General features: G+C 41.2%; 2 protein-coding genes across 2 annotated transcripts; both read left to right on the top strand.

Annotated features, from left to right (window-relative positions):
* Positions 1-1,432: 1,432 nt before the first annotated feature.
* On the top strand, positions 1,433-3,867 carry LOC113019359 (cytochrome c oxidase subunit FA4-like). Its single transcript, XM_026163017.2, has 4 exons — positions 1,433-1,694; positions 3,192-3,280; positions 3,387-3,447; positions 3,603-3,867. The coding sequence occupies exons 1-4, from the start codon at positions 1,644-1,646 to the stop codon at positions 3,657-3,659; spliced, it is 258 nt and encodes an 85-aa protein (XP_026018802.1). The 5' UTR covers positions 1,433-1,643; the 3' UTR covers positions 3,660-3,867.
* Positions 3,868-5,167: 1,300 nt separating this feature from the next.
* On the top strand, positions 5,168-11,268 carry cenpt (centromere protein T). The gene is made up of 13 exons (XM_026163016.2): positions 5,168-5,493; positions 5,657-5,777; positions 5,852-5,996; positions 6,074-6,167; positions 6,259-6,395; positions 6,521-6,578; positions 6,720-6,856; positions 7,874-8,950; positions 9,038-9,361; positions 9,441-9,546; positions 9,794-9,967; positions 10,071-10,175; positions 10,874-11,268. The coding sequence occupies exons 1-13, from the start codon at positions 5,408-5,410 to the stop codon at positions 11,001-11,003; spliced, it is 2,694 nt and encodes an 897-aa protein (XP_026018801.2). The 5' UTR covers positions 5,168-5,407; the 3' UTR covers positions 11,004-11,268.
* The last annotated feature ends 2,347 nt before the right edge of the window (positions 11,269-13,615 follow it).

Raw genomic sequence — 13,615 nt, 5'->3', positions numbered from 1 at the left:
TCCTGTCTCTCATCCCTTGATTACTGCCATCTGTGTATTTAAGCCCTGTGTTTCTCTGTGTCAGTGTCGCGTCGTACCCTCAACTTGCTGTGTGTTTGTAATGTCCTGTCCTCCAGCACCTCGGTTTAGAGTTTTGTCTTTGTAAGTTTTATTTCGTGAATCATTCCTCCAGCAATAAAGCTGCGTTTTCAGTTTATTCCCATCTCCAAGAGTCCTGCTATTTTGGGTCCACCACTTCTGCTTGCCTGCCACACAGCCAACCATGACAGATACTTCTCTTAGTTAGTCATTTCCTCTCTCTCTCTCTCTCTCTCTCTCTCTCTCTCTCTCTATATATATATATATATATATATTTATTTATTTATTAGGGGTGCAACGATATTCGTATCGATATTGAACCGCTCGATACAGTGCTTTCGGTTCAGTACGCATATGTATCGAACAATATAACATTTGTAATTTATTTTATCAACTTTCCTTCTGACGATGCTGTCTGTGTTGAGCGCTCAGTGAATCTGCGTTTGACTACTCCGCCTAGGCTGCACTGTCGAGCGCAGATCCACTGAGCGCTCAACACAGACAGCATAGTCAGAAGGAAGAGCGCAGGGCACCTCCCCCACCCTCATTCAGATCTGGCGTTTGGAATTATTTTGGTTTTCATGTGACGTATGACCCTGAAGGTAAGCGAGTCATGGACTAAAGTAAAACAGTATGTTGGATGTGCCATGCAATGCTCAATTACTAGTGGGAACTAGTGTGTTAGCGCAGTTAGCTCGTTAAAGTGTTGGCCGTCTAGCCCCATGCACGGGGCGATCGGCGGTAGCTCGTTAACGGAGATTTGCCGTGTTGTGGCGTTAAGGTTATTTCAACGAGATTAACCTGAAAGCACTAGTGGGAACACAACGAATATGACTGCACATTTACGCCGACATCATCCTAGTGCAAAGACAAGTGGAAGCAGACAAAAAACAACAAGCATGCTACTAACTTTAGCCGAGTCATTTAGACAGCTGTTAGCACATGATTCTCCTTATGCTGCTGAGAATATAGCCCAGAAGAAGCGGATAGTATAGCTTTTATTTTGGAAAGAGACATTTCTCTGTAATAAACTCTCTTTTCCAAAGATGAGTGATTCCTCAATCAGATACAGGGCTTGCAATATCGCTAGCCCGACGTCCTGGAGCTAGCGATTTTTTCAGTCGGGCTACCAAAATCTATCTCTTCCCTGCCCGTCGGGCTATTGTAGTATATATGTGTGTGTATATATGTATATGTATGTGTGTATATATATATATATATATATATATATATATTCGCATATTCGCGCGTGCTGGTTTGAGCCTATAGATTGGTCTGAACGGTCCAACTTTAGCTGCTCAAAATAAATAAAAATGGAAGTGGAGGGTTTAAAATCCACTTGAGCAAACCCCCCGTAGCGCTCAGAGATATGAGCCCAGGTAGGGGGTTCGCACAGCTGCTGTCGTTGCATTGTGGGATTGGCTGACAGTAGCGCGTGGAGGTAGGGTGCAGTTCAATTGTACGTTCAGGCCTGCAGGAAACTGCAGGAGATCCTCCGGAGAGGCGCGCCTTCAGCCCGCAGATATTCACGTTAACGGAGCCGGTCAGCGGGAGGACTGTCCACCATGTCTTCATTCTTTGGGGTCGTCGCCAAGCAGATTAAGAGCCACCCAGCTGTAAGTCTCAGCCGCTCCCGTTTCCCCCCCAAGATCTCTCCTTAATTACCTGATGTGGGATCAGCTGTAAAGGCTCAGGAAAACAGTTTTTGTGACTTATCCACACACTGACACCCTAAAGTACGCATTCGTAGAGTATTTTACTATTTATAAAAGCAAAAATAATTTCATATACAGCTCTGAGTGCGGAAATCTCAAATTCCTCGACAGACTCACAGGTTTCGGTTAGAAACATTGGTAGAACATTTTCACGTCACTACATTCTTATTGTTTTAATCACTGTATTCGTGTAATCCCGTGAAAGCTTTTCTTGGGTTTTTCACCCGCAACCTCCTGACAGAGTTCGTTTTTGCGCTCTGGCATCCGCAGAATCAGACAACCGCATCACCTGCTCCTACTGAGCGTGATACACTGATACTGTTGTTACTGAAATGTTATAATGACGATAATCTAAAGGTTCAAATCTGTGTGTGTGCGCGCGCGCGCGCGGGGGGGGGGGGGTCGCTTGTTTCACGCCACCGTGCGTCTGTAGCCATGCGAAAGGGTTTGTGGTGGCAGCACGTATAGCGGTGGAGTAGTTTCCATATTAGCTTGAGTGAAGGCCAGATAAATGCATGTGAGGGTTTATTTCTCCAAGGACGACGGTGTGAAAGGGTTTGGTTTGTGGCAGCCTCCATATTAATAGACCTCTGGATGGAAATGCTTTGTCCCCCTCCTGCTCTGTGACTGAGCAGCCTGTTGCTCCCTGCTGGTGAAAACTCTTCATTGTTTAAACAATCCTCTTATGTCATGAGATAACAATACCAACATGGAAATTCTGTGCATTTTATACATCATAGACTGTTACTATAAAAGTAGCACTGCCTTAGCAAGGCTTTTTGAGGACAACTGCACATTTTTACCCACAGCAGCAAGGTGAGAAAGTGGCCCTGGTTGTATTAATAGCTGTTAGACACATGCAACTGGCCACGGGGTCAAAGTGTGGTGATATAAGCAGGGACAACAACTATTTGCCCTTATCTTAAAACTTAATAAGACACATTATGTCTTGGCAATGCACAGTAGGAAAAACTGGACTCCTACACATGGTTTGTAACAGATGAAATGCTGAATAAGATCCAAAAGGACGCAGATAACAAAGATGTATCAACGTTTTATAGATCAAACATAGAAACATACTCTTTAAGGCTCCACACTGGAAATCCTGCAAGATCTGCAGCTGCAGAGGAAAGCAGAGTCCGTCTTGTCTGTTCCCATCTTTTATGTCTGCAGTTTTAGTTTCTGACATCTGGTAACCTAATCTAGGACTACCACTTCCAGTCAGAGAGCAACAGATTTACACAGATTTATAGCAACTTCTCCTCCTCCATCCTAAACTCAAGAAGGAAAATGTGCCCAACATTTTTAAAACTCTGTATATTGTTCTCTTCTGGTTTTGCTCCACTGGCATTGATAAAGCAATAGCTTTATTGACTAATTGATGCCCTTTCTCCAAAGCTGATCCCCCTGTTCATCTTCATAAGTGGAGGGGCAACCATGAGTGTGTTGGCCCTGACCAGGGCGGCTCTGAAAAACCCAGACGTGTCGTAAGTATCTGAGACGATTTAAACTTATAGAAAAGCGGGCGTTTTCACTTTCCTCGGTTACTCGGGGATGTGTTGTTTCGATCACGGCTTTTCCTCTTGTCTTCAGATGGGATCACAAGAACAACCCTGAACCCTGGAACCAAATGAAGCCCAATCAGCAGTACAAAGTACGAGCCGTTTTTCTTAATCCTTTACGTCAAGTTATAGAGCAGGCATGTTTCTACAAAGGACAGGCCATAATTTTCTGTTATCTTGCGTCAAAGTCCATATCTCAGCAGTCATATGATAATGCATATTTGTTTTTATGTGTGTGTGTGTCCAGCTTCTTGCAGTAAACATGGATTACTCCAAACTGAAGAAGGACAGGCCAGACTTCTAAGCCATCCGTACGAGGAGCCTTTGCACTATTTTAAAAAAAAAATCAAACAACCTATGACAGCAAATGAAAGTTTATTTCCAGTGTGCTGGGCAAAGGGATCATTCACCTATAAATGACTATGAATAAAACAGACAACCACCTGTTTTACTGATTGTTGAATATAATTATCAGTTTGCTGCCATAAATTATTAAAGACTATTTAAATCTTTAACGCCTCCCTTGCATGCTTATTACAGGCAAGAGCTGAGGGGAAAGATTACAACACATCAGAAAATGTGAGAAACAAGAATGTGCTCTTTTAGTGGTTTACAAAGAAACTATATTAGAATTTGAGACAATGAGAACAAGTGCCACCTGATGTTTGTTTATATTATTTAAATAGCCTTATATTTAATGCATATATCTCAAATTCTAAATGGTTTAACCATCATCTGCACCTGGTCTTAGATTTGAACCTAAAAGAAGAAATTCTTATTCTATTGACACAGATTTTACATTTTAATGTCTAAAGTAAGTTTGAATTTTTTAAATCCAGTGTTGAGCCATCCCTTGTTTGTGTGTGTTGTTTTTGTTTTGTTTGTTGCTTTTTTTATATTTTGCTTCCAACTAGTCAGACTTCCTTGTAATTTTTAATGTGTTCTAGAGCAATTCTTGAAAAGCTCAAAGCTTTTGCCCCAATTTCCTTAACTAAATCTATGAAAAATGCCAAGGATAACAGAGTCTGAGAGACATAAAATTGTATTTTTGCACCAACATAGTGATTCCCAAAGAGCTATTAGTTGAAATCTTGGCATGGTGTGCAGGTAGGATGTTCTTCAGGAATGGAAATGGGGAGAAAAGCCTGAGGTATGCCAAATGAATCCAAATTTGAAATTGGTGGTGGTAGTGGTGTCCAATCTTATGATAAAGGGTAGGATAAGTTTCTCAAAATGAAACATTTTTATAATTTTCACCCCTTGTGGTAACTAACATGTTGTTTTGCAGGGAATTATGATATTATAAATTCTCTTGAGAACTGTGTTGCTCTCACGTTTATTTTCCAGTTTATCGCACTGCACTCCACTGGTCAAAATTTAGTGCACACCTGACAGAAATTCAAAACACCTCACTTGCCTTAGATTATTATCTCAAAATGTCGAGTCATTAGCTCAAATTTTCGACTTCATTTTCAGAAATTTCAAGTTATTTTCTGTTTTGTTTTGAGATATTTTCACAAAAGTTTCATTAAGATGATGATAATAATAATAATAATAATAATAATAATAATAATGGATAATCACCCACAATTTTGAAGTATGGATGACAACTAAACTAAACTAAAATACAATAAAATAAAATTTCAGTATTGAAAAAAATTCCATAGCTCTGATTTTGTAAATTATTCATTTATATTATTGCTTTTTCTGAAAACAATATTAAAATTTCATTTTTAATTTTATTTATTTATTTCATTGCGATCTCGAGGTTCAAAGCCAAATCTCTCTTCTCGCGAGATTTCACTTAAAAATAACGCGGGACCATATGAGAATTGAGTCCGTTGAAACAGAAAACACAAGGCAAGGATCAGAGCACAAATGACGTTCGGGTGAAAGCTGAGATAAACGACACTAATTTCAGCTCAGCACCGCTTGTTTGGACAGCGTCGTTGTGGAAAAAGTCATTTGTTTGACATTTTTGACGTTTAACTGCCCGCAATTGTCTGCTAGCTGAGTTCAGCTAACCAGCTGACTTTGCTCCTCGGTGGCTAAATGGATCCCACGGAGGATTTGTCCGCTCGGGTCCTGCTGAAACATATTCTCACCACCGAGCCACCCAGGACCCCTGTCACACGCAGGTACGGTTCATTTTCTGGGAGAGAACCACGAAAGTCTTATTCACTGGCGTTTTCAGCATTAATGCTAGCTAAGCTATCGCTAACGACAAACTTGTGGTTGTCGCACGTTAGTCTCAGCGGCTTTGTATTCAGTATTATTAATCGTAAGATGACTTGTCTCCAGTAATTCACAGGAGCCGAGTAGCAGCGGGACCCGGCGGAGTAGCAGGCTCAGCAAGAAAGATGCTGGTCCCCAAACCCCGCAGGAGATCCTTAGGCGGAGCATGAGACATAAGCTCCATGAGGTAAAATAGAGGTGAGCAGCGTAGTTGTTATTCGTGGGCATGTTAAACTTATTAACTTTGTCCCTTTTTTCTAGAGCATAACCAGAAAATCCCTCCCCGCCACTAAAAGGAGGACTGCCTCAGTTGTGTTAAAAAAGGCAAACATGCCTGCCACATCTTCAGTACTGATTAATGACGGAGACACTCCCAGACACATACTCATAAACATCCTGCGGACAGGTGCGTGAACTAGAGTTCTTTTAATTCCTGGTTGGTTTCGGTTGGTTTTGCTTTTGCTTATATGTTTTGGTTTTCAGAGCCGGTGAAATCCCCCGTGGTTCATGAGACAGAAACATCTGAAGAGCCGGAGCCACCTTCAGCCAATTCGACCATCTCCAAAACGCATCACAGGTGAGCTGTGGGTTACAGGGTGATTGATGGTATTACTGAATTAATCCTGGTTGTGATGGAAAATAAACTTTTGAGCTGAATTGACTTTCAGTATGGAGCTGTCAGGGCTGGACCTGCCTGATGTAACAGTTGGCCCAGCAGCCAGCACTGCAAAGGGACTGAGCCGAAAGAGACCGCGCAGGAGTTTTAACACAACGGCTTTTGAAAAACGACTTAAAGATGGAGATGGTAAGATTGAAACGAGCATTGAGGAGGTACACAGATTAAAAATGAGGTTGTGGGTTTTTTTTTTTTTTTGTGCTTCTGCAGCAATGTGAACACTTACTGTGTATGCTGGATGTTTGTGCTTCCAGAAGCTGAAGAGGAAACTGAACTATCAATAGATGACAATTCATCACTGTCTGTGTTGAGGTAAAGTGTACAAAGAATGCAAAATATTAATTCTAATCAGGGATCAAACCCATGACTAGGTTTAGAATTAATGATCAGCGTGTGAATGCACACCATGTTTGTTTTTTATGTTTTTTAGTTTATGTCCAATCTGTTTTTCAGCTCTGCTTCCTTGAATTTAAAAACTCCGTTTGTTGACGCTAAGACTGAGAAAAGAGGTCTGCAGAGAAAAGTTTCAAATCGTCGGAAAATCTCAGAGGAAGAATTTGGTGCTGCTGTAGATAAACGACGGATGGGAGGTGAACACTGCGCTCAAAATACTTTATTACATTCTTCTAATGGGACACAGGTTTTTCAAAGATTTCTTTCTGAGGCACAGCAGCCATACAACCATATGGTGTAAAACACAGAAACTTAACCAGAAATGTAATATAATCTCACACACTGTTGTTACCAACTGGTTAATTTGATAATTGATTCATTCATTGCTAAATAATCTCACTATCAGGATTTTTCACCTTGAGAACTGTCACTGTATTTTGACCTGCTATTGAGTCACTTTAAATATCACCTTCTTTCGGTTGCTCACTTTAGGGGTCACCACAGTGAATTTGTCAGTGATTTGCATCCATCTTTATCCTCAATCCCTTTATCCCTCCTCTGCACATGTCCAAACCCCCTCAGCTTTGCCTCTGTAACTTTGAGTCCAGACTTTGACTAAACCTGAGTTATACTCATTTCTAATCTTGTCCTTCAGACTTCTTAACATCTTCGGCCCCAGCTTGGCCTCTGGTCCTTTATTCAGACATTTTGGTCTTCTGCCACAAACCACCCCTGACGCGTATCTCCACCGTCTTCTTCACCTCTCATACATTTTGTAGATGAGTGCATGTGAAAATGTTTCAGTAAGTAAAGCTGTTACCAGACTGCAAAGAAACAGCTGCTTGGGACCATGTCTCAAAAAGAATCGTGCTGAAGGGAGGTTTAAAAAAAAAAAAGTGGAACTATATTGGATTGTAATTTTGTTTAATGCCAGTTTTTATCACAAGATTGTGTAACAAGGCCATGTAACCTTTGGTTAAGTTGCCGGCACACATACAACAACTATTCAACCTACCTACAAGTAAGGTGCTGCCCCCTGCTGGTGAAAGTTTTAGTTAAATTCTGCAGAGGTTCAGTGCAAACCTACGACTGAGTATAAATTTAACACTTCAGCCCAGTGATGTGAGAACAGACGTACAGCATGAAAAGAATTGTAGGTTATTTGCACCTGCTCTTTACCTCCATCTTACATTTTCCTCCTTCCTGTCATCCAGGTATGAGCAGCTTTGGACCTGTGGAGCAGGGGCTTGGTGAATCTACTCACTCTGAGGGCTTCACCTTAGGTCTAAGCAAACTCAGCGAACCAGATATCACAGCCGATATCGTGAACTGTAACACGGCTCTCTACGCCCAGGCTGATGCCATGACCTCCAACTTTTCTATCATTGCTACTCAGGACAAACCTACAGTCGTGGCGTCTCAGCTGCAGAAGGACATGAGGGAGATGGAGCCAGAGGAGCAAATGGAAGTGGAGCAGAGCAAGCTGGAAACTGACCAACTGTGTGTGTTTCCAACTGAAGATGAATCTGAAAAGAAGGAAGCAAGGAGAACAGTTTACAGTAAACCTGAAGATGTCTTGGCAAAATCTGACGGAGATGAAGATGTAGTTCAATCTCGGACCGGTGTAAGCGAGGATGCAGCTCAGTTTGAAGACGTTGAGGAAAGAGCAGAAGTTGCTCTCAATTCCGAGCTTGAACAGGGTGTTGAAGCAGGGTCACAGGCTGAAGAGGAAGCTGAAGCAGATTCTAAAACTGAAGAGGAGGAGGAGGAAGATGAGGAAGATGTAGTTGACTCTAACACTGATGGAGGTACAGCCGACTCGCAGATCGAAAAGGGTGATGACGCAGGTTCTCAGTCTGAAGACGAGAATGTGGCTGAGGATCAGACTGAAGAAGAGGAAGAAGACAAGAGAGGCGTAGAAGAATCTCAAACTGGTTCCCAGTCCGAAGAGGGAGCTGAAGCATCTACTCAGTCTGAGGAAGAGGACGTTGTACTAGACTCTCAAACCGAAAAGGATGAAGAGGATGGTGGCACTGAATATCACACTGATGAAGTTGTAGCAGCCCTGCCTGAAGAGGATGTTAGTGGTCAATCTGAGAGAAATGAGCACGTGACCAAGTCTGAGAACGAAAATGACTTTGAGATCTTCAGCGGTGAAAATGAAGAGGAGGCATCAGCTCAGCTGAAACATGACTCAGAACACATCAGCCGGAGGGCTTATCGCTCTGAGGGCGGTCTCATTGTGCCGGTTACAGAGGCAGCAGAGGATTTCCCTAATGCTACGTTTGCAGGTTAAAAAAAAAATCAATTAATCAATCATTTAGCATTTAAAAATCTGTATGATTGAGATTAAATATTGTTTGTGGTTTTGTTTGTAGGATGGCCTGATGCCAAATTCAAAGGACATGGCACTCTGGATTTGCGCACCAGCTTTGAGATGGGAAGCCATGAGAGTGGTCAGACTCACACCAGAGACCCTGATGTGGCCGAATCCTCAACCCAAGGACAGGCAGAGGCCACTGGGACAACGAATGAGCCTGAGGCTGACAAAGAGAACTCATTTCCTCTGTCAGAGGGAACGTATGACATTGAAGATGGTAGGAGTGAAACTGTGCCTGATGAAGCTCCAGCTGAGGATGCTGCTGAACCAGAAGAAGAAATGGAAGAAGAAGAAGAAGATTATGATGATGAAGAGGATGAAGGTTATTTTCTCTTTTAACATGCACTGGTAAAATATCTATTTAAGCATTCAGAATGACTAAGAAATCTGTTTTCTGATAGCTTCAGACTTCCCCTGCAAGACTCCAGCGTTTGTCAGACAGAAAATTAATTTTAATCGTCCTGATCCTTTAGCATCACCTTCTGTTCTAAAGAACAATCAGGCCAGGTAAGCTGCATGTCCTATTACACTTAAGTGTGTGTGTTTGTGTGTCCTGTGGGTTTCAGTCAGGACTGTTTTTAGGGAGAAAGAAGTACCTACTCAGCTGGGGATATGGACCTTTCAGCTGACACAGTGCTCTTTTAACTCCCTAAAAGCTTCTCTACTTTAAATAGAAAAACTGCTATTGTAGCACAGGTACAGAATCAAGTTTTTATTCGGCAATTCACTGACACTCTCTTCTGATCTCCACCAGTACCAGCGGTACAAGAGAACCTTTACCTGCAGCTAAACCTAAGCAGAGGAGAGTGAGGAAGACGAGGATCTCTAAAAAGGAAACTATCCTTCCTAAGAGCTACCTTATGGGCGTCTTTAAGCAATTTGCCAAAACAAAAGTCTCTGCAGACATCCACCCTGTCCTAAATGAAATGTAAGTAACACACTGTGTTTCGCCATTAATCACATGCAGTGTCTCTTTGTCTGTTAGAACTGTGTGTTGCTTTAATATAACAGATTTGTTGTAATTTTAACAGAATGGATAAATTCTTTGACCGGCTAGCTGAGGACCTAGAGACGTATGCTGCCCATGCAAAGAGAAAAACCATAGAGGTCGAGGACGTTGAACTTCTGCTGAAAAGGTATGAGGGCAGAATTCAAGACTTTTTGCAATCAGATGTTTTTAATGTCATAAAGCCCCTTTGTTTAATTAAGGAGGAAAAAGCAAAACTTAAATACCACTTGAAAATGTAGCGAACTACATTATACACAAAACTGCATTATGTATTCCTAGGAGGGTTTGAGGAGGCTCAGTACAACACTGCTATATAACTTTATGGAGCAAACATGTACAGATTTATTTAAATACCTTGTTCTGCATATCTCAGTGTACATGTCAACTAGCTAGCTGTTTAGTTTGTCTGGTGTGTGTTATCAATAAATGAATAAAATGAACCAAAAAACAAAGCAAATCAAGAAACCTATACTGAGTGTAGGCCTGTCTTTCCTGTCCACGCTCCACTATCTAATAAAGGCAAAAGGCCCCAAAATAATATGTATTTTAAGCCAGAAGTGCCCGCCTGTACAGGTAAGGCACTGACTCTACAGTAAGGGGGAGGAAAAAACCCACTCTGCAACGCTTGGATTATTCTGACCTCTAGATGGCAATGTTGAGCTCTTTGTAGTTTGAAGGCTATATCTGACTGTAATAAGAGCATAAGCCTGTAGAATATCTTAAATGCTGCCTATAGGTAGCACACCTCATTCATGATCTATTTTCTGACATTTCACATAAATTTTCTAACATGGAACTTAACCAGTATGTGTTTGTAACTTGCAGGCAGGGTTATGTGAATGACAAGGTGCCAGTGGAAGTGCTTATTGAAAAATATCTTCGCATGGACCAGCGAAGGCTTCTAATCCCCATCGCAACCAGTGGAAATGTTGTTATCCCTGCAAAGCGGAGGTGAATCTTTCATCTCCTGGACTGCTACTTGTTTTTCTGTACACTGCGTTCAAACAATGCCTTTATTCATTGGAGCATAAAAGCTTCTGTAAATGTGTAAATTACATGCATGTATCTTTATTTTACTGCGAGTCTCTGGACAACTGTACTTTGTTGCTGTTAGGTATGTTTTCATGGGTGCAAATATGCGTGCCAACTGTATTCTCTACAATATGAAACAAAGCAGTGTCTAAACTTATAATAATAATAATAAAGGAAGCTGAAATAAAGTTTCACATATCTGTGCTTCACACATGTATTATTAAGGAAATACTCAGACAGAAATATCTTATGTTTGTGGATCGTGAGGGGCATTTGAATTATTTGTTTTTCCTTGATAAATTAGGATTTCAGCCCATCATGCTGTGCTTTGTGCTGCTTATTAAGAAAGTTATGCAGATATACACTGCTTTTATAAGGCTCAGAAAGACTAGATGGCCTAAAAATTGTGTTTTTATGAGAGTACTTGAAAAATGGAGAGAATGTGAGGACAGCACCGCCTGGTCCAGAGTGATTCAGCCTTGCTCACTAAATGAGGCAATCGATATATTTCATCACAAATGACTGGTTTAAAAAGGAGGACATAATAAGCAAGAAACATGCTGTAGTGGTAGACTTCCTCTGCTGCTAATAATGTTTTCCATAAAAGCTTAAGCTTTTGTTATATATACACACTCAAACAGGCGCTAATAACATGTGATGCTTCTTAATTCATTTTTTACATTGAACAGCTGATGTCTATTTATCTCTGCTTGAGATTACAGGGCTATTTACTATTCTTTTTTAAATGGGCTCAATTAGTTTTGTTTGGATACATTATGTACATGTGAATGTCATGGTGATTTGGGGCTTTTAATGGGTTTTTTAAACTTGTTTTTCCAGGGTGGAATGATTGTACAGCATACATGTTTAAAGACTTTAAGTGGATACAAGTGGGCAGCATGGTCGTATGGGGTTTAGCACTGTTGCTTCACAGCAAGAAGGTCCTGGGTTTGAATCCATCATCTGGTCGGGGGGGGTTTTCTGTGTGGAGTCTGCATGTTCTCGCTTACTCCCACAGTCCAAAGACATGCAGTTACTGGAATTATTTTAACTGGTGATTCAAAATTTCCCATGGTTATTGGTCTTTCTTGCAACACATTGGTGACCATTGGAAATATATATACTCTCCCACTAATATTTGGTTAAATGCCCCTTAGCAGGTTGTGTCTCAACCATAACCAAAGGGTTATGGTTGAGACACAACTTGCTTGTGTCACAGATGCCTGTGTCACAATTCTAGCTGGATATTTAATCACTCTTTTTGGAGGAATTGATGGAATTCTCAATAGGGTTGACATTGGAGTTTTGAGACAGCCATTCTAGAAGCTTAGTGTTAGCCTGCTTTATTGATTCCAAAATCAACGTAACATGTGTTTGGGATCATTTCCCTATTGAAACACTCAGTTGTGTCTATGTTTCAAACATCTAACTGTTGATTTAAGGTGTGCAATGTACCAGCACCACTGGGAGCAGTCCCAGAGCATGATGCTACCACCAGCATGCTTGACAGCTGATACAGTGTTCTTAGGTTTGAAAGCCCAACCTTTACTTCTTGAAACATCCCTCTGTTGTTGTGGCCAAATAGCTCATCTTTTTCTCATTTGACCATAATACTCTTCCCTAGAATGTATTTGGCTTGTCCATATAGCAAATCTAATTCTAAATTGAGCTTGAAGGTGTCAGATTTGGAATAGATGTGCATTCTTGGCCAGAGCTGTTGTTCTTGAACATCCTAACCAATTTTCTCTCTTATCCGAGGGTCTTCTTCCAGACCTTGGCAAAATGAGACATCAAAATAAGTTGTACTTTAATAAAGTTTGAACTGATTATCTTGGATAGTGCCGTTGTTTAGAAATGGCTCCAAAATACCTTGCTAGCTTGTGTAAATCTACAGTTCATATTAAATCTTCAGTGAGCTACTTGTACTTTCCTATTGCTCTGAGTGTTGGACACTGTAAAACCTTAAGCAACACATAAAAGATTTAAGTGAGTGTATGTTTATATTTGAGCCTGTATGTACAATGTTGACCCTGTGTCGATTAGAGAAAACTCAAAAGACTTAGAGACTTCCATCTGCCACTGAGGGTGCTTAAGAACTTCTACTCCTGCACCATTGAGAGCTTCCTGATGGGAAACATCTGCACCTGGTTTGGGAACAGCACCAAGCAGGACAGACAAGATCTGCAAAGAGTGGTGCACTCGGCTGAACGCATCATTCGATCAGAACTTCCTGACCTGCTGTCCATTTACACCAAGCGGTGAAAGACTAAAGCCAGGAAGATTATGATGGACCTCTACCATCCCAACAATGGACTCTTCTCACTGTTGAGGCCTGGGAAGCGCTTCTGCTCCCTTAAGGCCAAAATAGAAAGAATGAGGACGAGCTTCTTCCCCCAGGCTATTCGGACCCTGAACCAGGTGTAGGACTGGACTCTGCCACACGCATCACATCACCACACGCACTCTGGTTTTTTGCACACTTCTTATAATTAATAAGTTCTTCTTTCTTTTTTCTTTTTTATTCATAATTTATTT

This window comes from Astatotilapia calliptera, chromosome 8, assembly GCF_964374335.1.
Source record: "Astatotilapia calliptera chromosome 8, fAstCal68.1, whole genome shotgun sequence".
In the NCBI taxonomy this organism is placed as follows: domain Eukaryota; kingdom Metazoa; phylum Chordata; class Actinopteri; order Cichliformes; family Cichlidae; genus Astatotilapia; species Astatotilapia calliptera.
This window is presented reverse-complemented; position numbering and strand designations above follow the sequence as displayed.